General features: G+C 42.1%; 1 protein-coding gene across 2 annotated transcripts in view; it reads left to right on the top strand.

Moving 5' to 3' along the window:
* The first annotated feature begins 393 nt into the window (after nt 1-393).
* The window catches only part of fgf14 (fibroblast growth factor 14), a 105,410-nt gene continuing 79,018 nt past the window's right edge, over nt 394-26,785 (top strand). Inside the window, exon 1 of one of the 2 annotated variants that reach the window (XM_030112170.1) lies at nt 394-1,379. In XM_030112170.1, coding sequence (XP_029968030.1) covers nt 1,172-1,379 — 208 coding nt within the window. In that variant the 5' untranslated portion in view covers nt 394-1,171. The remainder of the gene's footprint in view (nt 1,380-26,785) is intronic. The other variant, XM_030112172.1, reaches the window with a different exon arrangement.

The following is a 26,785-nucleotide window of genomic DNA, read 5'->3' as shown; positions in this document are numbered from 1 at the left end:
GGCAGTTTTACATTTGAAGGTATTTCTATTTATATATTTATTTTCACGTTCAAATAAATCCTTCACAGTAAATTGGTAAACTGACACACGTTACCACACAGGTGAGAGTTTGCACCTGTGACTTTAAACCTACCGAGGCTCGTCCACCGCTCGAGACCCATCTGGGGGTTCAGAGCCGAGACAACTCGTGTAACTGGGAGCAAAGAAATGATACATGACGGAGGAAGGACGGGGGGCTGATGCGGGCTGATGTGGGCAGATGTGGGCTCTCCGATCGTGCGACGACGCGCTCGTGACGGGAAGATGTTGCTCCGGACCGAGACGCCGCCACGTCCAGCTCGGGACAATGATCCATCCCAGCCGGATCGGGAACATTTCCGAGCATCGCTGATATGACGGCGCAGAAACCACGTGTTTACGTAATGGAAAGCCAATCTTTCAAATTAACCCCTCCTCCTCGCCCGATCCCGACCGAGGTCCGACGCCGGAGGAAATACACGCAAATGTTTTTATACGGACTTTTGGAGATGCCAGCAACGCGGTGCTGAGGACGCCGGAGGAAGAAAGCCCGCAAAGGGGAAGAAACGCACACTCCAGGAATCACGGGCACACACATACACACACACGCACGCACACACACACTCTCTCTCACACACACACACACTCACGCCAAGAACCCAAGACTGGCTTTAACAGAAACGTTGCAGCGTGGGACTGGAGGAAATGAGCGCTGAGGCTGCTGGAGCCTGACCTCGCCAGAGCCGCTGCTTCACAGGAGACACGAATTGGACTTGATCCGGCAATGTGCTGCTTTGCTGGGGCTATCATTGCAGCAGTCCGTGCTTAGGATGCATCCTCCCTTGGCTTTTGATGCTGTGCAGATCCACCCTCCTCTCCTCAGAGTGATGAACTAATAGGCAATGATTTTCTCCTCGGAAATCCACCGTGGTTTACTGTTTTCACGTTAGTTGTGTTTGTTTACTGGCGACCCGTCTCCTCCCGGTGCGACACATGCAATTTATAGAGTATTTTTTCTATTGTCGACTAGTTGAGGAGGCATTCTTTATACCCCAGAAGAAGAAAACACACCGTTATCACGAAGTCTGACAGACACTGACTGTTTTGTCACGTGCATGAAAGCGCATAGGACTTGGATATACCTATTTTTTCTATGATACAATTGGTAGCCTTGTTCGGGAGAACTGATCCAATTGTGTTATTATGCAACCGCAAGGATCTCATCTATATCTGGGTGTTTAAGCCACTGGATTGCTCTTCGCCCAAATCAATGTGGTTTCTTTGGAACATTTTCAGCAAAGGAACGCATATGCTGCAGTGTCTTTGTGGCAAGAGTCTTAAGAAAAACAAGAATCCAAGTGGTAAGCTCATCACCATTATGCCTACTCCTCCGTTTCTGTGAACCGGCGTTATGCGTGCGTGCGTGTGTGTGCATGCGTGTGTGAGTGTGCGTGAGTGAGAGAGCGAGAGAGGGAGAGTGTGTGTGAGGGAGAGAGACTGCGTTATTTGTTTGTTTGTTCTGATCGTGATAGATCTGCAATCATATTTATGCAGCGTGTGGATCATGCGGCGGCGCCGGGAGGGGGAACAACTTATTCCGTGCAGCCACTACACCGGCGAGCTCCGGTTTTTTTTTTGGGGGGGGGGACGCAGCACGCAGACACAGAAAAAGCCCCCCCTGCATCACCACGGCACCACCATCTCCTAACTTTTTAAATAAGGCTCTCTCTCTCTGCTGCTCCCCCCTCCCTCTCTCACACACATACTCGATGTTATTTCAGTAGATCACGTCCACCTCTGTGTTTTATTTGTGATCCTCTGTAACCAGATGATCCCTTCCCCGGGTTGACTGCAGCAGCATCCCCCCTCTGCATCACCACTTCTCGATGAAACGAGCTCCTCGCTCTGCTTTCAGCGAACCAGCCGGAGGAGACAGACTATTCCTTCGTGTCTATCACTCCACTGTTGCAGGCCAATATTCATCATGCCGTGGTGGGGAAGGCAGGGTTTAGACGTGCACTGGAGTTGATTTTAAGGAGCCAGAGGTGTGAGTGGGGCATGCAGAAATAAATCCCCTTCTCCACTGCACTAAAACGCAAACCCTGCACTTGGAGCAGTCGACGTTCAATTCAGACTGTGGACTTTTATTTTGCAGGCAGGCAGAAAATGCACGGCCACTGGCTGTGGTTGTAAAGCAGTTGTTATTAGTTCTGCTCTGCATTGGAGCGATTTAGCCCAGCACTGCAGAGGGTCAGTGGACGAGCAATGTTTATTTCAACAGGCTGTTGTAAAGCCCCAGGTGGACAGCATGTAGTGCGGCTACTTGTTACCTCACAGCAGCGGTTTGAAGGCGATGTGCTGAGCAGCACACTGCAGCTGCAGTATAGTAGATCATCATCATCATACTGTAGTGGGACTGTTATGTCTTGCAGACACTGCAGGAGCAACAACAAAAACACTGTCTACTATCATCTACACAGGCTTTCTGCTTACACCTTCATATTTCTGCAGTATATGTTAACTAAAGGTGCTTTTAGGTGTTGTAAACATTCGTATCAGATGATTTTTCCAGTGACACAGCCAAACAAAGGATTTTTAGCGAGCAGAACTAACTCTGGAAACCCCCCAGAGGCCCTTTGAAAAGACTTGACTCTAATTTAGGGTCAGTATGAAGAGACTGAAGAGAATTAACTGGAAAGAGGGAGAGCTGTTTGCATGCTGAAGAGTATGATTTGTCCAAGTTCATCAAAATGGATCTTAGCTGTAACAACACAATTTGGTCACCTGCAGACAACATCACTGCTATTTTTCTTTTTTTGAGACCAAAATATAATTGATTAGTGTGTTTTATCAGAAGAGTGCATCACACTACAATTTCATGCTTTATTTATAGCTTATAATTTTGCTTGCAATAGAAATAAGTTTTCACGTCTTACTGTCTCACAGTTCAGTTAAAAATTCCATTATCTGCCTCAAATCTGGGAAAATGATAAAAAGTGTTTTTTTGTAAAGGTTGTTTCTAATCTAAATGTGACACAAGAGTTGTGTTGTGACAGTTCTGGAAAAGAACTTTAGGTAGCAGAGCCTAACTCTGAAAGCTCCCAACATCCACTTCCAAGAGTTCGACTTTCCATATGTGGCTGCAGACTAGGTCATGTATAAGTTCATTAAACCTGATTTACATACCGTAACTTAGCTGAACACACAGAAAATCTGCCACATTTTAAAAGAACCCACCTAATTTATATACTCAAGCGTAGAAGCCCCCTACATTTCTGACTTCACATTATCTCATCATTCCAGTCTTGATTCATACATTTGTACCAAAGAAATGGGTTTGTCACATTTTTGTTCTTGTTGAATATATTCCAAGATGTGTTTTACTGCCGTAACAGAGCCAGGAGCTACCAAAACTAACTCTGAAAACACCTTATAGGCATTTTTGAAGGAGTTATCCTCCATTTTTAAACTTGCCAACATTTCTTAGAAAATTCAACTGAGAAAGAGTGAAGTTTGAATGATAAAGTCTGTGTTGTTGTGTCAAAATGCATATTCAGCTCTTATCTGCTCAAACACAACCTGGTCAGGTGTTGCTTTTCTGTTTAATTTCATAACTGTATGCTTCAGCCATACATATAGAAATGAAATAACTAGCTTTCTCTTTCTGTATCTCGGTTTTGTTTCGGCAGGAGTCAGTAAGTCGTTGAAATTGGAAAAAGAAAAGCAGGAAGAGCTGGATGTGCAATAACTGTTGCGTTGTCACACAATATCAGAGAAAAGAGGATGATTGGTTGATTACATGTAATGTCGGAGCAACAGTAGACTCTGGGGTGATAAGTGACATAATGCTGCTCAGTGGAAGAGCTGCAGCGATAGAGTAATAGACTCTGACTTGTGCTCAACTCGGTGCAGGCAATCAATCAATGCAGGAACTCAGTGTCTGAATTCTGAAGCCATGTGTGTCTTCCACTGTGAGAGTTGCCCATATTTAACTCGTGGAGGATTATTATTGACTTTTAAAGAGAAGATGTAGGCTCGAAATGGAAGGGGTCTGGGCCGTAGTAACATGATAGAGCATGTGATTTGCCAGGAAATGAAGTAGGGCAGAATGCATCGTGTGCCAGTGGGGCGCAGCAATGTTTATCCAAACTAAAAGCGACTTTTGCTCGACAAATCAATGAACTGATCTGAATTATCTTCACCAGTGCCTTGAGAAGCCTAGGAGTTTTTTTTCTTCTTTTTTTTTCTTTCTTAAAGCTTCTGGAATAGCAGGACAGGTCAATCCACCATGTGGCCCTTTGTCAAGCATCTCCACTGCAGCAGTGACGAGGCCTGAGCTGCAAGGGCCTAGATATAGAGCCTCGGCTCCTTGGCTGTATTTTTAGAAACACAACATAACTGCGAGAACACAGAGCAAACACACAAACCACAGTGAATCAGTGGAGTCGGGGTAAGTCAACAAATAAACATCAGTCTCATAATTCATAGATGATCTCTGTGCACACACAAAGGCTCACTTATCAACAGTTTATTGTAAAAAGCTGAAATCAGCAAGTTGATTGTGCTTCTGTAGATGGCACATGATGTTATCCTTTTTGTTAATAATTCCTTTGAAAATAATTACTTTCCAAAGAGTGCTTGCAGAATTTATGTTAGTTTCTGTAATAAGAACCTGTAATGTTTTGATCAGACACACAAGAGGTATATTTTTAAAATATGAAGTATCTTGAAGTTTCTGCTTTGTTTACCCATAATATCTTCACTAAATTGTTCTTTGAGATCCATCTGTATTAGTTTTAAGTTTCCTTCAGTGTACAGGTAAGGTTCACATGAATGTCCCCCTCTCTTGCTTAAAACTCAGTGGTGATGCATTCAGCCATTCATGTGCAGCCATATCAGATATGTATAGAGTACTTATCGAGGCAGACCACATGGTTCAATGTATAATTAAAATAGCATGAATGCAGTGTTTGTGTAGCTAAATGGATTGAGTCCTGTGGTGACGTTGTGGAGCTTGAAGCATCTTTGGAGTCTCAAATACTGTTTGGACTTGGCTTCACGAGGATGAGGTTGAGATAAACCGCGGAGAGATGCTGCATCCTGATACAAGTGCAATGTCGGAGCATCGCTCTGTCTAGCACACTACAGAGTGACTCACATTCTTGGTGGATGTGGCAATTTGCCATTATGTAAAGACTATGTGTCCACTTTTGGCGCTGTTGAAAAATTGCCTTCAGATAAAGTCGGCAAGCCTTTATACCCACTGACCCTCTAATATTCCTCCAGCTGTGTCGATGTTTTCCAGCAAGCTTGTTGTTTCATCTGCGATGCCCTGCCCTCAGGGTTGGTGGTCTGGTGCAGCTGGCACTGCTGACTTATCCTTAATGTTCACTCTTGTGTAACAGTGTGGGTACATGTCTTGGAGTAAATGTACTTCATTAACTCAATTAAGTAATGAATCAGCTGAGTGAAAAGGATGGAGATGCAATAAGTTTCACTCTGCTTTTGCACTGATGTCAACCGAGCCAAAGTCCACACAGATACCATTATAAAACTTTGTGAATGTCACTGAATGGTATGTATAGTCATTATGAATGACAGCAGTTTAATTAGGGCATTTGTGGTAAATGGCTGAGGGGGGAGTTACGTCATGAACTGTCATGTGTAATGAAGGCACATTCTTGATTGCTACTCACTGCCATGTCCTGGTCTTAAACACTGTGAAAAACTCTGTAAGGATAATCGCCAGGTTGCTCAAAGAGTATAATTGCAGTGGATGTGTAAAGTCAGAGTGTGGCTTGCTCAGAGTCTGGCAGCGGCCTCTCATTGACAGCAGAGTGACAGCGCAGGTCAAAGAAAACCCGGGCATCCACGTGACGGCGGTTCATAGCGTATCAAGTGAAACCCAGGACTATGGTGTGTGACAGAACCAGGAGGTCAAACCAAAGCCTCAGCTCAGCCGGGGTCGCCAGGTTCGATTGATAAAACCAGCCCATTACCAGAATTTTACCTATACTCATACAAAAGTCTGTAAACTGCTTATATAGTCCAACAGTGTTGCTACCATTGTAAAGTGCATTATTATATCTCCACCACCACATTTGTTCAGCTTTCCTGCATAAGGTCATGTTTATTTTTACCTAGCTTCCAAAATGTCTTCTGTAGTTCTGTAGTATCATTGGAGCTCCCACTGACTTAGAATTTTGTCCGCTGAATCGAATTTGGAAACAATTCTCTGGTCTCCATATGTACTGAAGTGCTGGATATTTCAATAGGCTTAGACTCTAAGACTTAGAGAGACATTCAGGGTGACAGGGACATTCGTGTAAGCAAGTCAAGTTAGGACGTTTATTCATCAGTAATATGATGTAATTTAAAAATAAAATAACTCCGTCCAAGCTCAACCTATACGTACCAAAAAAGAAACCTGTGGAAACATTTCAGAAACTAATTTCGCAGGGAAGCCGTGGACCAATCCTGAGCGCAGCAGTGCTCCTGTTTGCTGCCACCCAACATAATTTATAGACGTCCCTGGCATAACCAACTCCGCTGACTCTGAAGAGCCCATAACCTTGTGTGGAAGCGTAGAACTGAGTGCTATGACATTTTTTATTTGGTACAGAAAAAACATTAAACATTAATTTGCATATGTAGGTTTATCGTGTATGACATCATTTTGAATGATAAAACGGAACAAGGGACATAAATAAACAGAGAGCATTCAGAACACATTTGCAAAGACACGTGTTTCCACAGTTTATATTCCTACAACAGTAAATTGGAACTGGCAGCTTTGTGGCTAAACTGCTAATACCTTTAGAAAAAAGAAAAGAACTTCCTTTGAACCAGGATATTGGGAGACTCCATCATAGAGTGCTTACAGATGCTGGGACTGTCATATCATCGTTGGAAAATAATGCTTTGATGGTGTATCTACCGAAAATTTAACATGCTTCAAAATCATGTCTGATATTCTAATAAACTGTCAGTGTTCTTAAACAGTTTAAAAAAGGCCTGATTTATATATTTAATATAGTCCCACTAGTTTAATTTGTGGTAACAACGGAACAACAGTGTAATTAAAGGGGACGGGTAAGACTCCAACAAGAACTCTTACAATTAGAATAACAGCAGGGTTGGCTAAAAATATCCTCCTCCAACCACCGTTGCATGTTGCTAGGTTTCACGTTAAAAACATTGCAGTAAGTTAAGCTGCAGCAGCTTCACATATGCAGGTTTTTTTGGGGGGTTTGATCCCTGGCATACTGCAGAAGAAAACAGCACAGAACAGGTGGGACAGTGAACAGGTTCAGCACAGTCCTGTGGAAGGACTGTATTGAAACAGCAGCTACATCTTTAAACTGTGTGTCACATCGATGAACCTTTTGTTTCTAAAAATAGCCCAGAGCACACACGTCCTCATAATGGAACCGGAACCAGAAGAAAAGATGAAAGTGTGGGGGTAATAATAAGCTTCTCCTGGGAGAACTCATAAACTGTGGTTCTGTTCATGCTTTGTGACCATTTAGTGAGAGAGATTGAGCTGTGTGTTGCTGCAGTCGATACGTCGCAGGTCAATGAGAAAACCTGCTTCGCAGTCATCTCTTTTGGTGTGACACTGACATTGGCATGATTATTTTCCAATGTGAGCCAATCTGTGCTGCATGTGTTCACTTTTTGAAGAATGTGAACCGATCGCTGCCGTTCAGCTCACGTGCAAATCACATGATAGTTCTACACACGGGACGCAGGGAAGGAGTGAGCGGCTTGTGCTTTTCAGAGGTAAAATCCTCCGAACTGGGTTTGCAGGAAGCGTCTCTGAGGACGCTCTCATGGTGCTGCTGCTGATTGCAGTGGTCAGGGGAAGGATGCGACATGTGGTCTGTGCCGCGTGCCTCCGAGGGTGACTCTGTCCACCGGAGCTGCAGGTGGAGGGTTTCACAGCGCTCTGACAAAGCTGCCCTCTTTTCACCTCACGTAAAGAGCTGGCTCTGGGAAATGCTCCGTACTTGTTCACAGAGAGATAATATCTCGTGTTTGTGTGATATGTTCACCTTTAGTTTCTCTAGTATTGTGCTGTGATGAAATGACAGGTCTTAATTGGATTTTTTCTTTCAGTGATCGGATTCATTTGAGTGGTGGTTCATGTTATCTGTAAATCTGACCTCCATTAGACTGTAGTGAAGATTCTACAGATCTGAAGTGACCCGCATGCGCAGAAGGAGACGTCTCGTCGCACTCAGAATGGTGTGTTCACGGAACTACTGTAAATGTGGATGCTACACGTGTCAGAGAGTGTGTGTTTGTCATTGTGTAATTGGAGAACCAATTTATGGCCGAATGATAAAGGAAAGAAAGAAGTTCAGAAAAAGAGAGCAGAAATTAAAGATGGCCGTCTGCGTTGTTCTGCAGTTCACCTGCACTGTGAACAGAGATTAGGTTTCATCACAGATACAGTACTGTTTGTGACTTTTTTCTCCCAGTATTTTTGTATTTAAAGCTGTTGAAATAATTGCTTCAGATTAAACGTTATGATCCATTAAAGGGATGAACAGCCACTCCTTCATCTCACTATTTTGTTCTTCACCTGCAAGTTTAGTAGTTTTCAGTCTTACTGCTTTCATCAGCGTCACAGAGTCATTTACAAAGATAAAGAAACCAAATGGAGCCATGCTGCATGCTTCCTGGCTGCTGCTGAGTACCAACTACCCCAATTTGGTGAAGGGATGGTTAACAAGCAAAGCATTTAGCAGCTTGAGAATCAGATATTTCCATTCGGACTTAATGTAGGCCGGTCCAGAGCTAACAGTACAATGACTATCAGACCTACACTGAAGGAATGCTTCCATGTGCAGTAAATATGTAAATGATCAGCTGTTTGCACACGAGTTGGACATATCATCTTAAACAGTGGTGTCATGTCAGTGTTGTGTTTGCTTGTTCCTGCAGGGTTCAGCACTTTGCAGAGTAGAGCACATGTAAGTCTACGGAGTGGACTGAACGTTGTCATTTGAGATCCCGCTTTTGACGTGACCTTTCAGTCCAGCTTGACTGATCTGATCCGTTTGCTGTCAGACTGTAGGCTCGATACTGACCTGTGTATTGGATCATAACATTGTGAAATTGTCAGTTTGGGGCATTTTAGTTAAAGTATTGGGCATGGAAATGTAATCATTGAGCAACAGCTTTCTTCTTTCTTTGTAACTTGTGCTTGGTGGATAGAATGGTAGGAATGGTGTAAGTTTTGAATAAAACATCCACTTAAAAAGGTTATACCAGCCTCTGGTGTACTTTCTATTACACGTTTCATTCTCTAATCTTGAGCCGGAAAGATGACATTTCTGTTGTTTAAGTTGCACAGCATCACTATCAACTGCTTGTAAGTTGGCATTATCAGCACACCCAATTGTTAAAGGCCAACTTAATATTACCAGAAGGAGCTGCAGGTAGAGCGTGAGCGCGGAGTGACAATTAGCTGATTGCTTTGTGATCTGAGTCACAGATACAGTGTGCTTCCTGTTGTGTGAAAGGTTTCTGTGCGGTTGAATGAGAATTACAGTGTGATTACTGTGAATGATGCTGATTTAGCAGAATCAGACCGCTTTGTGAAGGAGCGTTGTATATGTTGTTTTTATCAGGCTTTCTGCATGCAATACACAAAGCATAATCAAAGCAGCCACCCTGTAAAACCCCTGCTGAATTAGGATTAACTTTTTTTTTTCTCAGTTTTGGTTGGCAGCTTTGCTTCCAGTCTCTGTTTTGAGGTGTGTTTGTCACAGGTTGTTGAAAGTTTCCATTTGTGGGTGGACACAGGCAGTGCTGTTTGGACGGGAGGAATAACTTCAGAGTGATGCATTCTTTCACACTTGTCAGTTTTATGAACTTGTATGTGTTCAAGTGTCATTTAAGGTCGGTGAAATTTCTGACTAGTCCGTGAGTGATATGTTGACCACGGTTCTCAACTGCGGCCCCGAGACCAATTGATCAATTAATCTCAAGAACCATTCACGTTGAACGACAGTAAATCAGATTGAAAATGAGTTCGCACGACGCTGCACCAATGGGAGACAAACCAGCACATCATTAACCAACAGAATAAGATGTGGACAACACGCACGGTACCTAGGACATGGATTAATGTATTGTAGGAAATCTAGCTTGGTAGAAAAAAAACCTTTAGAGAGACAGCAGTGGAGAGTTTCAGTTGTTGTACTTCTTATACAGAGGGTGGCGTTGTTGAACGACTGTAGCACTCATCAGTGTTTCGCCTGCGTTCAGAATTGTGTTCTTACTTCTTGTTTTAGTCATTGCGGTGGTATAGACTGAAGAGATGTGCCAGTTTTTAAATGACACTGTTCTAAGACTAATCTGAACTTTTACTTTGCTCATTTGAAAACAAGTTTCTCAAAAGTTTGCACTGACGAGCCATCCAAATGTTCTTTTCCTTGTTTTTTGTGTGATTCAGGCATAATAATCTGAGGGATTGCTTTGGTTAAGTGTAGCTCATCATCATATAGAAGATTTTAGGCCAAAATCTTCAACCATCGTCGACCTTTTGCCCCAGCTGTTTCTTTGATCGACTCAGTAACTTGTCTTGTGGTCCAAACTTCAGCTGTAAGACTAAACCGACTGGCTTTGCTGGTAACTGATGAGGAATGTAGATATTGGCCATCCTACAAGTAATCATGACCTCATTTGCATATTTGGCTATATAGGTGAGAAGACTGCAGGAACAAGAAGTGAGTTAAAGATAACGAGAATATATACAAATACCACCGACTGTAAGTTAGAGAGTGGGATCAACTGGCCGTGGCTTCTTGTAGATGTAATTGGTTGGCACATGGAACGAACCAGCTGTACGATTACTGCGTCACATCCATGTGCTTCTGGCTGAGGAGGACCCACAGCAGCTCCTGCTGGCATTGGGCACAGCAAGAATGGTGTTTTCACGGTAGTCTCCGAAGTTTCCAGTAACTCCAGGAAAAGTTGCTACATCTGTGACTATTATCCTTTTTCACTGGAGGAGTCTGAACATTTACAAAGTTTTGATGCCTTCTGAAATGTCTTCGAGTGCTTTTTTTCTTGTTCGTACTCTGAACTCGTCAAGTTTAGATTATTTAGCTGTATAATAAGGCTAATGCAGGCTCAATCTCCCAGCTGAACTGATCACTGAATGGCTGACTCAACATTTCCATTCCTAGGAGGGTACAGGTGGAATCATCTAAAGGCCTGTTGCCTGTTCAGATGAGGGGTGAGTTTAGGTGAGTCCTCATGATGATCATGGTTTGAGGAAATTTTCAGAAAATAAAACAGAGTAATAAAACAGGGTGAATGTAGATTATCATACAGATAACTATTATAGCAACCACCCAAACTCTTACATACTTTTCTGAAATATGATCATTTAAAAACCCTGCTTTGCACATTGTTATCCTGTTTCAGATTTCTTTCAGACTACATTAAGACTCAAACTTCCGGTTATATGAAAAACATCTGGTCTTTTCTTGTTGAATGTTGCTTCTTATAATCTTACTATTAGCTTTGTTCACTCTCAGTGTGTCTCGTCATCGAATTTCTACTGAATGCCATGTTTGTTTTTCATTGTGACCAGGTCAATTCAGTTTTGTCTTTTTTCATGTGACACATAGATGTAGCAGAATATATTAAATCTATTCATGTGACATTGGTGTGTTGGAGAAACTTTGGGTGTGTTTATCAGATTTCTGCAGCTATAAATATGTAACATTATCCTGTTCGCATGTTGTTCAAGCTTCAGTTCAGAGTAGATACAGAATACAGAATAGATATAATGCATGAATATTATTTATAATCTCCATTACTTTAGTTAGCCTTGCTATTGAGTTTATTTGACTCATTATAGGAAATCTAAGCCAGCTGTGGAAAGGCACTCCACAATTTGGAAAACTTCTTTATTCCCAGAAACCCTAAAAAAATGGAGGTCCATCTGAAAATAGTCTCAACCGTGAGGTGGTGTAGCCCGTACATTTCCCCATTTGGTCTTCTGCCCTGTGCCGTACTGAGGCCTCATAAATCATCTTACAATTTGGCTCATCCTCTGGCCTTAATAGTGGGAGCTTTGTGACATAGCCTATATTCCTACGTGGAGGACTGGTCTTGTGTTCACAGCCGGTGTGTGAAATGTGATTGTCTTTCCAAATTGCATGTGAGCTACACTCTGTCTGCCACCGTCTCCCCGCCCTCCACCCCCGCCTTCTGGTGTCAAACAGGGGTTGTATGTGTTGAACGTTCACTGCAACTTTGTGAAACCGCCGAGCCGACGTTCACACTGTGATCGGCCAACGGTGAGAAAAGCACCAGAGGCATCGTGCTTCTCACTCTGTCTCATCTTTCTGCCCATTACTCAAGTAGTTGTAGAACTTTGCATGTGTACTGCCCAAGGCAAATACGACTGTTTCCCTGAAGACATGAGTTAAAAATGTGTGCTCTGTCCTTCTTCACAACATGAAATCCCCTTTCTCTAAGCCGGTTTTTTAACTTTCCACTGTCGTGTATCAAACGATGATTAGTGTATTCGTGAACATGGAAAGGTGGAAGGTTACCAGTTGGAGAAGTTTGACGTCCACATTTACTTGACAATAAGACAAGGCCAAGTCATTCAGTGATAATCTAAAAAAAGACAAGTTCTGAATGTGACAGATCTCAGATACTCCTTCATTTCTTTTGTTACTAATGAGCACAACAGAGTAAGCATTAGTTTGGGAGGACCGCAATGTGAACCTAGTAGATTCTCTCCTTTCCACACTCATCTTATCACTGTTTGGAGGAGCTGGTGAGTTGCTAATGCTTGTCACTTTGTTGAAATAAATAAGTGGCAAAGTTTAAAAAAATGGAACCGTGAGTTTGAACACAATGACGGTAAAAGTGAACATCTCTTGAAGTGAGTCATCATCACTAAAAAATACAAAAGGAAATCTGTCGAATGTCTGTGTACACCTGATGTTATGTTGTCAAAGTTGTATTCACTCTTATTGCATTTTGACCGTTTTGGACTCTAAAAACCAACTTTTCCCACGGACATGAGAACATCATCATGATAGTCAGTACTCACTTTGCACATTGTTGTCTTTCTGCAAATGATCAGCCTCTGACTCACGGCAGCACGGCTGCTGCTGCCGGTTTTAATATTTCAACGTCATACATAATATAGTGAGAATCTTGCACACTGTACTTACATTGTAATGTTTTTTTGTTGTTGGCCTGTCAGCCACTCAAAACGAGCAACTTAGGTCTTCTCTGCCGAGGATTTCCATGCTGTCATTGCGGCCTGTTACAGTCGCCCGTCCTCTTCATTCATGTTTGGTCTGCGATAACAAGTTGAGTCCTAAATAGCCCTCTCACCTACACTGATGTTTCCACTTTAGAGCCCACATGATTATAGTGGGGATGTTTTCAGAGGAATCATTTAGCCGCTGCTGCTAAATGAAACCCTGGAGAGCTGTAATTTCTGCCATATAACTCAACGCTACACGGTCAGAAAGGCTGCAGAGGTATGATTATTATTAGTTTGTGAGATGTCCATGCCACAGGCGCTGAGATAACCGCAGAGAAAAGCTGTTCATCAATGACAAGGTGGATGGATGCTTTCTCTCCTCTTTCGGGGTTTTATTGACTCTCAGATGGAAGATGATTAAAGTCATCGTGGCTTAGAATGAGAGAGAAAAATCTTGCATAATTAATTTAGAAATAAAATAAAAAAAAATGAATAATATGAAACCACTAAAATGGATTGTTGTTTTTATCTTTAAGGTGTTTGGGTTGCAACTTTAATATGCAAGAGTTTTTTAAGTTTTTCAGTAACTTCTGAATACTTTGAAATTGTTGGAAAAAAGTACACAATAAATGAAATGTATTATTATTTTTATTGAGAAAGGATAAGGAGATGACAGGGACCTATGAGCATGTTTCTGATGCCATACAGCGAGAAGGTTGGGTCATGTTCCCCGTGGCTCCGATGACAGGTATGTAGCGTCTTTAACCTTTATCAAACACATGAGGCCGAACAGACCGGGGGGTACGTGTGTGTGTTTGTGCCGCTGAAGTGCGCTATATGTTAGTACAAATCACCCAGCCGAAGGGGCAGCGCCGAAGCGACGTACGTCTCACTGCTGTAGCAGTCCTACAACCGTCTTCACAGCAGCAAGGCGGCTGGACGAAAACATTGAACTGCGTGTGCTTCCCTCAGTGCTGAAAGCACATTTTAATGATTTGATTATGATCGATTGCTGATGTGATTTCATGACTCACTGCTGGCCTGTAGCTCATTTATTACTGTTGTCCGTCATGCGACTCGGGTCCCTGCTGATGAAATAAGCTGAGCAGGATGCACTCTCTCATTTTTCCTTCCTCTCTCTCCTCCGCTCGCGCTTTTGTGACTGTAACATCATTACAAAGCAATACTGCCGAGGCGCACGGTTTACAATTAAAATGGAATAATTCCCTGCAAATTACAAAAACGACACATAGGCTGGATGCTTTCTCGTTTTGGAGTTATCATTTATTAGTAGTATTTTTGACACCACAGGTTGCTGTAGGGTGCAACAAAACACTGCAGGGGTGTAAGTGGAAAGCTGCAGACACACGTCCATTAACATCCACAACTAACGTGATCAAAGTAGTGCTTGAGAAACATTGATAAAAAGAGGACCAACACCACAGACACTCTGAGCATTAGCAGTCTAAAGGGCGCAGTTGATTGGTACATCTCCCCCTGGTGGAATAGTCCCTAAAACAGTTTAATAATTTATTGACACATTATATTTTGCTACCTCCAGGTTCAATGTCAGATTTCCTGACGCGACTAAATTCTGAGTTTTTGTTTGGTTGTGTGTTGACTCCCTGGTATTTACAGTTTGTCTTGGTTGACAAATTGCTTCGTTTTGCTTTATACCCCCTGCTGTGTTGCAGTGTTGCTTCGTGGATCTTTTGGCAGAAATGACTCTGCTGTCTTCAGTCTGCCAGGTTTGTCTCACTGGCCGGGTTGTGGTCATTCAGCCTTAAAGCTGCGCTGTTTGTAACCGCGAACGCTGCCCAGACGACTTCTGCATTGTCTGTTCAGTGCCAAATCATTCTCAACTTCGCTGTGAGTCTTTGTGATCAGTCCAGTGTTTCTCTCTCTTTGGAACTAGATATAGAGGTGTCAGATGAACACTCCACGCCTTGCATGTGTATGTATTTGCGTACCTACCGGTTTAGTGTGAAACAAAAAAGATCTGTCCTTCATTTAAATGGGACCAGTCAGTGGTGCAACAGGGGTGCAGAGGGTTGCAGGGTTGGCTCAGCTTTTGCCTGCCCACAATGCTGGGTCATCCTGCCCCTTCACATTTTTAATGCAGGACTGCTGAGGCTGAAGTCCAGCTGAATGAGCGGACTTCTCTCCACATCATTTTTAAGACAAAGCTTTTCTAACAGTTGGAGTTTGGGACTCATTGACTTTATACTCTTCAAAGAATCTAATCACTTTGTTTTGAAGCCTGATTAAAAGTGGAAAGTGACCTAATTCAGCACACCCATTGCTGGTATTCCTTTGTAGTCAGACGATGTCCTCAAAAAATGTACTTGTGCAGTTTTTTTTTTTTCTCAAGGATTTTCTGCAATCCTTGCCGACGCCTGACAGTCTCCTTATGTTGTGATAGATGTGACAGATGTTATTTGTTGAATCTGTTTGGAAAAAGCACATATCAAAAGTAGCGCAGTGCTTCTTCGACTGTCATTGCAGCTTGTTTCACACACACATGCACACTATCGAGCTCCATGTGTCCATCACTGCTCTCCCTTCTCCCTTCTCTCCCTCTGTACCGGGTCTGCTCTGTGCAGTGCTGGAGGTTGTGTGGTGGCTATGGTATGCTGTGTAGATTTTTGCTGCAGTGCAGCAGGCAGTATTGTGCTGCTGCTGTCTCTGTCTTTCTCCTGCTCTCCCTCTCTCTCCCTCTCTCTCTTCTCCCTCTCTCCCTCTGTCTCTCTCTCTCTCTTGCTTTCTCTGTTTGCATTCATTTTTTTTTTGTGTATATTGTTTTGGAGCAATGGAACACTTCCAGACAATTTAGTTGGTTAAAAAAAGGCAACACCGAACACACACACACACACACACACACACACACACACACACACACACACACACACACTAAAACATTATACCCCTGAATCTTCTGTCTCACTTGGTTGCTTTCTGTTTTTTCTCTCGGTCACTTCTGAAGCTTTGTCGACAGTTTTATGTTGACCTTTTGGAAGTTTGTATTTTTGATCTTGCTTTCACCTCTTGCATATTGCCGTCTTGAAGTTCAGTTCCCACAATTTTCAGCCGGTTCCCCCCTGTGGCCGTCGTCCTTTATTCGGACACAAAGAGACCGGGGGAGAGAGATGATGGCAGTGACTAAGTAACCTGTTTGTGGCGGTGAGTGCTCGGCTCTTTGCACAGGGAGGCCAGTTGTTTTGAGTTATACACACCGGGCTAGAGACGGTGAGGCACTCAGGTACAGTATGTCAGGCTCCAGACAGATACAGCACCCAGGGACATAGTGGACCTGAAACACATCTCTACAGACAAAATGTAGCTAAGCTTTCCAACCCTCAGTGTTTTCCAGACTTCTGTGGCTGGTGACTCAGTGCAATGCCGCACTCGCTGTCACAGGATGTACAGGCAGTTCGTAAGCTGCCGTGTCGCCAACACCAGTTAACCATGACATGGCAGCTCTTGACATTTCCGTTGGTTACCTCCAGCCTGCTTCAGAGGCGTCAATACTATCTTTTGGATATGGTTATCTGCATGTTGGAAGGCTCTGGTGGGGAAATGTCACATGGGTCTTTTCAAGTGGCTGGCAGGCAAGGTATGTGTGTTGGTATATATGTGTGAGAAGGTGGCCAGGCTTGTGTGATTGGGTTAAAAGGTGGCGTCGGGCTCTGTGGGACGTTAGGTGTGTGAGAACATAAACAGCCATTCAAAAGGGGAATGTTGTTTTGGAATATTTAATATCTGTTGTTTGAAAGAGTTTAATGAATTAAGGCAGATGTACGTCGCAACCATGGAAGTATCATCTTTTGCAAAGATTGTGGAACAGCGTGTTCGCAAGGTGATAAAGGCAGAGGAAGCGCACGGTGAGTCGCAGCAAAGAGTTTGATCGAAACCTACTAAACATATCGTATTAAATAAATTCCCCTTTTCATTGATGTTACTTCCAAATGCATATCGGTGTGACAACAGGTCCAACATGGAACACGCTCATTGTTTCTCCCAGTTCACTGCACTCGTTTACAGCATGACTGACTTGAACAGTCTGCAACATATTCGAGGTGGATTGATGATCCATGTGTGCTGGTGAGTGAGTCTTATCAATGCAGTCTCCTTCACACCAATAAAACTAATCACTGCATTGCAGATGATCAAACCTGAAGGTCAGACTTTGTAGTGTGTGTGTGTGTGTGTGTGTGTGTGCATGTGTGTGTGTATGTATGACTGTGTGTGTTGGTTCACTCTTCCAATTATTTTTTATGCAGCATTGTGCCAAACAGGAGGAGGTGATTTCATTATGTATTCACTGCTTCTGGAGATGATTTCATATTATTTGCCCTGCATTAAATATTAACCGTTTCCGAGGCCACGTATGGAAGCCAAGTTGACTGAAGCATCCAGAGCTACAGCAACACAGAACTCACAGTCTTCTCTTCTCTTCTCTTCTCTTCTCTTCTCTTCTCTTCTCTTCTCTTCTCTTGAAGGTGGTCTGCTTCCTGACATGTTCAGAGACATACTGCACACACACACTTACATAAGAGCTGAAAACTTTGCCTTGTCTGCGGCAATGCTGCAGCGCCTTACCTAACATGCAACCACAGAATTGCTCTCAAAACCTGGTTAATAAAGACAGAGCTGCTTCTAAAGCAACTGAGTCACGATCCACAAGTTCCAAGGCCAAACATCAGGGCTGTCTATTGTGGCGCTCTCAAAAGGATCATCTCTCCCAGACGCCTCTTTAAACGTACATTGAGGACTCATGTAATTGCTCGAAACAAATGTTGTAATGCATCACATCAATGTGCCGCCTTTAAAAAAGGCCACAGATGTGGTGTGAAGAGAGATTCATGCCTCTGCTGTTGAGGTGGGAAGTCTGGCACCCAAATCGGCGTGAAATTTTCCATCAACATACAGCGTACTCCTGATTCTTCCTTTGATCACTATGACAATATTTACTCTGATCAAAAGGTGTGATGAATCTCATGATAGCTTTCAATCATGATTTCAAGTTAGGATTTTCTGAGTGTTTAATAAGAGTGTTATTGTGGCTTCCTATGCTCATACAGCTGGACAAGGAGCTGAACAAACTGGAGATCTGAATGAGATGCTGAAGTAGCTCTATAGCTTTAACCACTGCAGCGTATCCATGGAATCTCTGTCTGTCTGTGTCTTACTTAGTCTTCTTCCTAACCAATGTACAGTCCTCAACCTGTTTTTTGCCTATAAAAGAGGACTGTTGACTCCTTCCCTGAGCTCTTATTTGCCAGAACTTCCCAGTAAAGCCAAACACTGGTGCACACATACACTCTCACCATCGTGGCTGATCCAGTTTGTTAAAAAAGTGTTATTATGAACTGGGGCAAATGATTCGTGAATGTATGCATCTAAATTCTCTGTCACTCGTCACCTCTTGTGATCTCTTGGTCTCTTTCCCCGGGTGAAGACTAGGCCTTAGGTTTATAGTCTCAGAAATAGACTTTGATTATATATTTTGCTCGATTTGGCTTCACAATTTCTATTATGTTTTTTTTTTTTTTTTTCTTGAAATGTTTGCTTCAACTTAAGGTTAGGGATGAAATATCTGACCCAAACAAGCCACAATAAGTAGTTGTAAGAAAATAGAGTTTTTTTCCTGTCTCTCATTGACAACACAACAAATAAATATGTATGGATTCTCAGTTTAAAGAGCAGTGAAGTGGGATTGCTTCTGTAAACAAACAGCAGAGTAGGTGTGGGTTTTTGATAAATTAGAATTTAAACTCTGCGCCATTTTCACCCACATTTTCTAGTGGGTGTGAAATGGATGATTTTCTCTGCTGTATCATTAGGTGTTTTACATGGCGTTTTAATGATGCTCTCTGTTCCTCCCTGTGAGATTGGTTTTAGAGTGTGAATGTAGGAGTGCATTATGATGATACAGCATGCGCACTAAATTAGACAAAAACAAAAGAGTTTGGCCATGGTGTGACCAGGCTGTGATCTGTTCGCTGTTCTGATCATTAAGGATCCGTGTGGGACGGTCACATGACAACAGGTACTTTGTAGAAAACAATACATGGAGGGGAGTGCGTGATTTTATAAGTGCCATCAACAGCACTTTGAAATGTCTTCATGAGAGTGCTCATAAAACATCTTCGTGAGCACATTTAAATCAAAATGCAAACTTTCAGATGGGGTGCAACTACAAACTTTTCACCTTTTTGTCTGTATCTCCTGCGTTCTAGTTGCATATGAAATCAAGAATTAGATAGAAAGAATCCTGTCTTATAAAGCTGAGAATAATAACATATTCATCAGTTGCCACAGTTTAGTTAAACCCAGCAGAAAGGGAGCCTCAGACAGGAAGGCATTTAAGGCTTTATCTCCCGGTGCCTTTAACCTGAAAAACCTCCTCCATGAGCTGCCAGAGCCTGGAAAAGAAAGCAGGAAAATCCCGACGTGCGGCTTCTTTCTTCAGACCTCTGGAGTGGCTGTATGTGGCGCTTGCATCATGCTGGGTTCAACTTGCTCCTATGCTCGTCTGTGATTACCTGAACACTGGTGTCTTTGGAAGGAGGGAGAAAAGAAAAGGGATTGGATTACGACTCCCACACGCCGGTGAGCCTGGTATCAGTGAGGATGTTGGGGACACGCAGATCTTTTAGTTACTGCCTTCCAGATGTGTGCAGAGCCTGTCATAAAGGATTAACATAGGATAATCCTGAGGTGATGTGGAAAATGAAGCCCTTCTATTATCATTGTTACTAGCATTTATTTACCAGTAAACCTTTCAAGATGTTGTGTGCATTTCTGCTGACTCTTTGACTCTCTTTTGCTTTTTTTTATCTTTGTTATATAAACTCATTTAAGAGGAAAAAGACAATTCAGTAACTCACAGTGGAGTAATACCTTTTTATCTTTGTGATTTATATAAAGTGATCTTATGATCTCACATTATTGATTCATTGATTAGCACTTTACAGGATTGCTAAAAAAAAAACACGCAAAAATAGAACAAATTGCATTCAAATATTGAAAGAAGAAAAACTCTTTCTATTGTTTTCTTGTCCTAATTTAAAGGTGCATTAAGGAGTTTTTCAACTTTAAAAATACTTATTTTCCACCATAAATATGTTCCACATTTCTAATGATGTGTACAATGTGCCCTGACATATTCATTACCAGTACCTCTAACAGCAATAAAGTGTCACTTGAAAGTTGCAGTGCCGGTCCGGCACCAGAGTTTTTTTGGGGAGAATTTGAGAGGAATGACGTAATGCACGCTCTGGCCTGATGGAGTAAATTTCATTTTGTCCGCCATCACTCCGCCAGATGCTTAGTGAGCAACAACTGAGCAGGATCTTCCAGAAAGTCAGAACAGACTGGCTTCTAGCACTGCCACAGCTCCACACAGACTCCACCAGGTAGAAGAAACTTACATTTTACTCGAGCGCTACTAAAAGAGTGAGGAAGGAGCTCCCCTCTTCCGTGCACGCGAGCCACAGGCACGAGTTTTTCACTAAGCTGCATTAAGCCCAAGGCCTGCAGGGGGCGCTGTTTCGCATAAAACGAGCAAACTCCTTAATGCACCTTTAACTGGACAACCTCTTAGCGTTTCCCCTCTATTGGTTATCCCACAGCTCAGGTTGGGAAGAGGCGGCTTTTGAAAAAAACTGAGGATATTAACCAAAAAGTAAGAACATTAAATTTAGAAACAGGGGGAATAAAGGGGTAAGAGAAAGGTTTAACATGAGATAAGTAAAGCTGCTTCTCAGAATCACATGACAGTTGTTTAAAAGCCTTTAATGAGAATCAAAAACTAGTTTTGGAGTAGCTTCCCAGCTGACTGCTGTCACTACCCTCATATAACTGGAAACTGAGAGCTGTACGCCAGCGGTGCTTTTGTGAGCAAAAGCTTCAAACCAATTTACAGTGAAGTGTACGGTCCTTCCAAATCAGTGGCGTAAAACAGTGATGGATATTCTGCAGAGGGAGGCAATCGCTTGTGAAATGCCATAGAATATAAACTGCTCTGCAGGTGAATTAAACTTGTCACAGGACGGCTTCTCGCGGTTCTTCGCACTGATAAATACTTGAACAGTGTTGTCCGTCGCGTCACATGACACGGTTTCCTTGAGTGAACTTTCAAAGCGATGCTGGTCAGTAATTTGAGTTATTCTGAAAAAAGGCAACAGGTTAAACTTCTGGCATTTCAGCAGTTTACAGTAAACATCTGAAATGTTGTTAATATATGTGTTACTAAATCTTCACAAAATATTTGAACAATCAGGAGAGCAAGGTGATTAAATCTATTGTTTATATCTCTGCCTTACTTTACATTAACTGTTTTCACTAATGAGATATATGTAGTCTATTACCTTGTTTTTTTATATTATATTTAGAACCTCTTCTATGGCAGATTATAGAACAAAGCATGTGAACTGGTTTGACAGAGTCTCCTAGTTTTACTTCTTTAAATTTGCTCATAAGAAAAAGTTTAAAAAAATATTTGATCTGTTGAAGGTAACGTCTCCTTTTTCTTCAAAACAAAAAAAAAATATTCATAATACATCTATAAATTGTTCATAAGCTCTCTTTGGCTGGATCACAAGGTTCACTGAGCTTTCTCGACTTTTGTTTGTTGGTTTTTACTGATTTCTTTGAAAGTGCAGGCTTTGTTTTAGTTGATTGCGTAGCATTTCATAGCTAGTCACAAACTCAAATACTGTTGGTGTAGAAAAGTCAGGTTTTGTAATTCTCTGAAATATTATATATACCCTAACCCTTTTTAAAGGCTGCTCTAGGTGCTTGACATTATTTTCACAGTACAGATATTGAGCCGTATCTTCAATGATAAGACTGACGCTAAAGAAGAAAGAGTAGATCTTCAAGAGTGACAAAGAAACTTATGCACATATGTGATGTAACTTAAGGTGAAATGTGTCTGCAAGAAACTGAAAGATGAGTAAGGAAGGAAAGAGAGACTCCTGGGTGGACTAAACCACGGCAGAATGAGTGCAGCGCTCTGTGTAGTTTGTCTTGCTTGTGTGCGTATGGGAAATCAGTTTAATAAAATCAATTACCCAGACAGATGATCTAGATGTGATTGCTGTTCATTTTTCATTTTCCACTGTTGTTATTCACAGTGCGCAGCTGGTTCTGTATTTATTTGTATTACGACATTTAATTGATGTTGTTTTGTCTAACCAACTTGATTGATCAGCTGACTTCCCAGACGCTCTTTTTTTGCTGCAGAAAGCCAGAAACAGCCGAGCGGTGGGCCGTCTGCTCTCCTGGTTTATGCCGCGCAGTAGCTACATGTTGTGGGATTACGCTGGGCCAAATGTCAAGCGACAAACAGATTTTATAGATTAAGTCCACCATTACCGATACCTCCTTCAGTTTTCTGCTCCTCAGCTCTGGTGGTGTGTGTATTTGTAGTTGTCTTGCATTTTGAATGCTGCCTTCAGATGTTTCTGTGCCTTTTTAAGCCAGCAGTGTAATCCACTGCGGCCTCTGTGGTGGGCTCCTTATCTCCCCCTTATCTGTCTGTGGTGCACTTCCTTTCTTTTTTCTCCGTCTCTGCTGTATCACTTTTCCCTACAAGGGCAACACTGGCTCCCCGAGACCTGCTCCAAAGTGACCCGTCAGGAAAATCTGATCCTTTTAGATTGAGCAGTACTGGTCTTTTGCATGCCAAAGTCTTGTTGATGGGGGGCCAAATGTCCTCCCGGTGCCCTCCAACTCACCAACGGCAGCAAGAAAAGGTCTCCTAATATCTCCACAGTAACTCTAGATTCTGTTGACTCTGACAAAGAAGGTTGCAACGGCAGAGGGATGCATATACTTCCCTCTAACTAAATCAGCAGTCTCTGAGCAGGGAGAATAGAGCGGGAATAGGGATGTGTGAGTATCGTGGATCGATGAAAGCAAGAGGAAAATATGCCAAATTTCAAACTGTGTAATGAAATGAGCATTGACAGGGAAGCAGAGCGCCATCCACTGTTAAACCTCCTCAGACAGAAAAAAAAAAAAAAAAGATCAGCATCATCAGATTTGGTCACTGACTGAGAAAAAACCCCTACACAATCTTTGCTTTCTTTTTACAGTAGATTTCAATTTAACTGCTTTGAAAGTCGTAAATCTGTCAACAGATGTATACTCCCAGGGAGCTTCAGTTGTGTCTGTTTTAAGTTCTGCCGTACTACAGCTGTACTTGGCAAAAGCTTTTATCCAATGTGACGCACCAGCAAATACCAAGCCAGAGGAGAACTGCCCAAGAAAGTGCCTTCATGTCTGGACACGCCAATACACCCAGAGCTCCATCCATCCATCCATCCATCCATCCATCCATCCATCCATCCATCCATCCGTCCATCCATCCTTGCCAAGCTCATCACTCTATTATGAACACTTCAGCCCCTCATCCTATTAAAAAAAAAGCATATTAGCCACTTAAAACCATGATTCTTATGACTCTTTGTCCATTACCATAGATGAAGGTGAAAAGTCAATACACAGATTGGTAAGCAGAAAATTTTACTTCAGTATTCCTTTTTCATTAATCCGATTTAATCTAACACTGTGATGTGTGTGTCATTGAAAGTATACTATAGTGTCTTATGGCTTTTTGACGAATTTCTGTCTGGATACTAGTCTTAACTGTGCAGCTGTGTTTTTCATGAATGCAGTCAAATTTGAGGAGATGGTGTAAAGTAACTTGGATAATGCCAGGTATTATCCTTCACTCGTCACTCTCAGACTCTTTCAGAAGGATGCAGCCATAGTGGTGCATAGGCTTGTAGGCACAAAAACCTCTGCAGAAGTACTGTGCTCTGCAATCGTGTTTTGGAGAGGATGTCGTGGTTTTTTAAAAATTTTTTTTTAGCATGAATCCTGTTCTCTGGTGAAGATAACATCAGTTTGCTTCTGTTCTATTGTTATCCAAACAATATTTCTGTGTTGTAACTTTGGCGACTCACTTGAGCATGTCGGTCCTAAATCCAGTTGTCAGATTTACTGATTCGCACCGGTATTTATTTGATTACCCCATTGATGTGAGATGTTGGCAACAATATTGATGGTGAGGGAAGAGAGGAGTTACTGACAAGGACACCCAGCGAAGCACCAAGGTCCTTGTGTCATATACACCCTGCACTGTGCCACTACTCGGTGCTGAGCTCTTCAGAAAACTGCCTCCTCAGACTCTCAATATTAATATGTGTTTTCAGCTAATCGTATTAGAGGTGCTTGGATAAAAATAGATGGCTGAATAGACCACTGAACACTATATAGTGTATATTTATACCGAAGAAAGCGGATGCCAGGACACCTGAGGGTTAATGGTATTGTAGTACAAAACTACAGCATAAGCAAAAAAAAAAAGAAAAAAAAGTCCATTAATGTCGTGAGGCGTCAGTAATATATATTTAATATATATTGTCACATCTGATATGTGGATTCCACACATTGTAATCATGATGGAAATATTTTCACTGTGAAATTGAAAATACACATTAAATCAGTCATGGGAAGTGAATTTTAATTGTTTTCAGTGATTTAAAAACACTAGCTTTTGTCATATATATGTCAGTGGCTGGAGTATTAAATAAAACCGACAAGGTGAAGCGGTCTCTCTATTTAATGTAGTAACACAAGGTATTTGTGGCCCAAAGAAATAGCAGACATGAATGGTATGTGATGTGTGTGTGTGTGTGTGTGTGTGTGTGGTGTTACAGTCTCAGGCCTAACTATTTATTCATGTAATGTCACAATGAGAAGAGGATCATGCCACTTTAGTGGGCCACTATATCACAGAGCCGATAGATGGATGTGTGGCCGGGGCCATTCTTAAAGCCCGGTGATTTAATGCGCTGTGTGGAGGACACAGCACTTTAGCCATGAAATATGATATGGTACATTGTACCATTCAGCTTCCAACCTCACAGCAGAAAATAGATGAAAAACATTGAGTTGGTTTTGCTCCCTTTTATCCACTGGAGTGACAAATGTCTCTTCAACAGTGTGCATGCCTGAACGCATTAGAAAAGTCCTCAGAGAGCTTACCTTGTCAAGGTGGTATAGTTCTGAAAAACCCAATGACAAAATGGTACAGTGTTGAAAACAGGTTTTGTACCCAGTCATTTTAAGAATATTATCTATTATCTAATATTTTTACTGCGATTCATGGAGTACTACCATTTAAGAGTCATGTTGTTTGGTCCGACTGTCTTTAATCATTATGTTTTCCATCCATCTGCTCATCTTTTATATTACTTTATGCAGCTTGCAGGGTTCTGGAGGTTATCTGAGGCCTCATTCATATGACAACATTTCAGGTGAAAACGCTCGGGCTCAGAAAAGTTTCACGTTTACACAGCAGCGTTTTGAAAACGATGTCTGTTAACACGCCGGGCCACGAGTTGGCACTGTTGGTTACTTTGTAATGAAACCACACACGCATGTAGAGAACAATACACTGTAAAGGGAGAACACGGACATTTATTTGGATAGATGACCAAGTTGGACTGTTATGATGACTGTCAACCATAAAACTACCAAGTCCAGGAGAATATGCCTTTCTTTCTTTCCATTCTCTTTCGAGCACAAATGGATAAATTCATTTATTTTTCTTTTGAACTAAAATAAACAGCAATCAATCAATTAATCAATCGATCAATATGAACTGTGAGTCATGACGCTCTAGAGGCAAATGTTGTTATTGTCCATCTACTGAGCATGTGCAAAAGACCTAGAGTAGCAGCGTTTCCGTTGTCTACACTGAGATGAGACTGAGCATTTTCAGAAAGTTATGTTTTCTCCCATTTCCATGACTATGAAGTCAGAGGGTTTTCCAAAAGTTCCACTTTGGGAGTCGTTCAGAAAGCTGCATTTTCAGTGGCTAAAACGGCATTGTTTTGTAAATGGACACCAAAGATGCAACGGAAGTTTGCGTTTTCCTGGAAAGCGCTGTTGTGTAAGCGGGCCCTGAAGAAGCCACCAGTCCAACACAGGACAGTCACACACTCACATTCAAAGAGACCAATTAGCCTCAACTGCAAGTTCTGATGGAAAAAGGAAAAGCTGAGAAAACTCTCATGCACGGAGAGAACATGCAGACTCCACTCTGAGCAAGCTGGGGTTTTTTTTTGCATTCTTTCTTCTCTTTCGATGTTTTCACTTTGACTCTTACTTTGTAAAAGCTTTTTGTCTTGTCGCGCTGATGCCTTTATTTCCTGAGTTCTCAGCGCTTTTCCTGTCTGTAATTGTCTGTCCTGCTCTCATGTGCTCCTTGTTATCCTTGTTTGTGTCTGCTGCACTTGATCAGACTGTTCCTGTTCAGTCTGGCCTGGCCTGGGGTGTTTGTCTTTTATTTTCAGCCTTCCAGTATAGTTTTATGTTGGAATATACAAACAGAGCTTTTTGGCCAATTTATTAGGTGTTGGCTTTAGTTCTTCTCTGTTTATTGAATTTTTTTTTTTTTTTTGGCTGTTGTTGCTGCTGATATTTGTCTTTTTGAGG

The sequence above is a fragment of the Salarias fasciatus genome, chromosome 16 (assembly GCF_902148845.1).
Source record: "Salarias fasciatus chromosome 16, fSalaFa1.1, whole genome shotgun sequence".
Lineage (NCBI taxonomy): Eukaryota > Metazoa > Chordata > Actinopteri > Blenniiformes > Blenniidae > Salarias > Salarias fasciatus.
The sequence above is the reverse complement of the archived record's forward strand: the minus strand, read 5'-3'. Positions and strand labels throughout refer to the sequence as shown.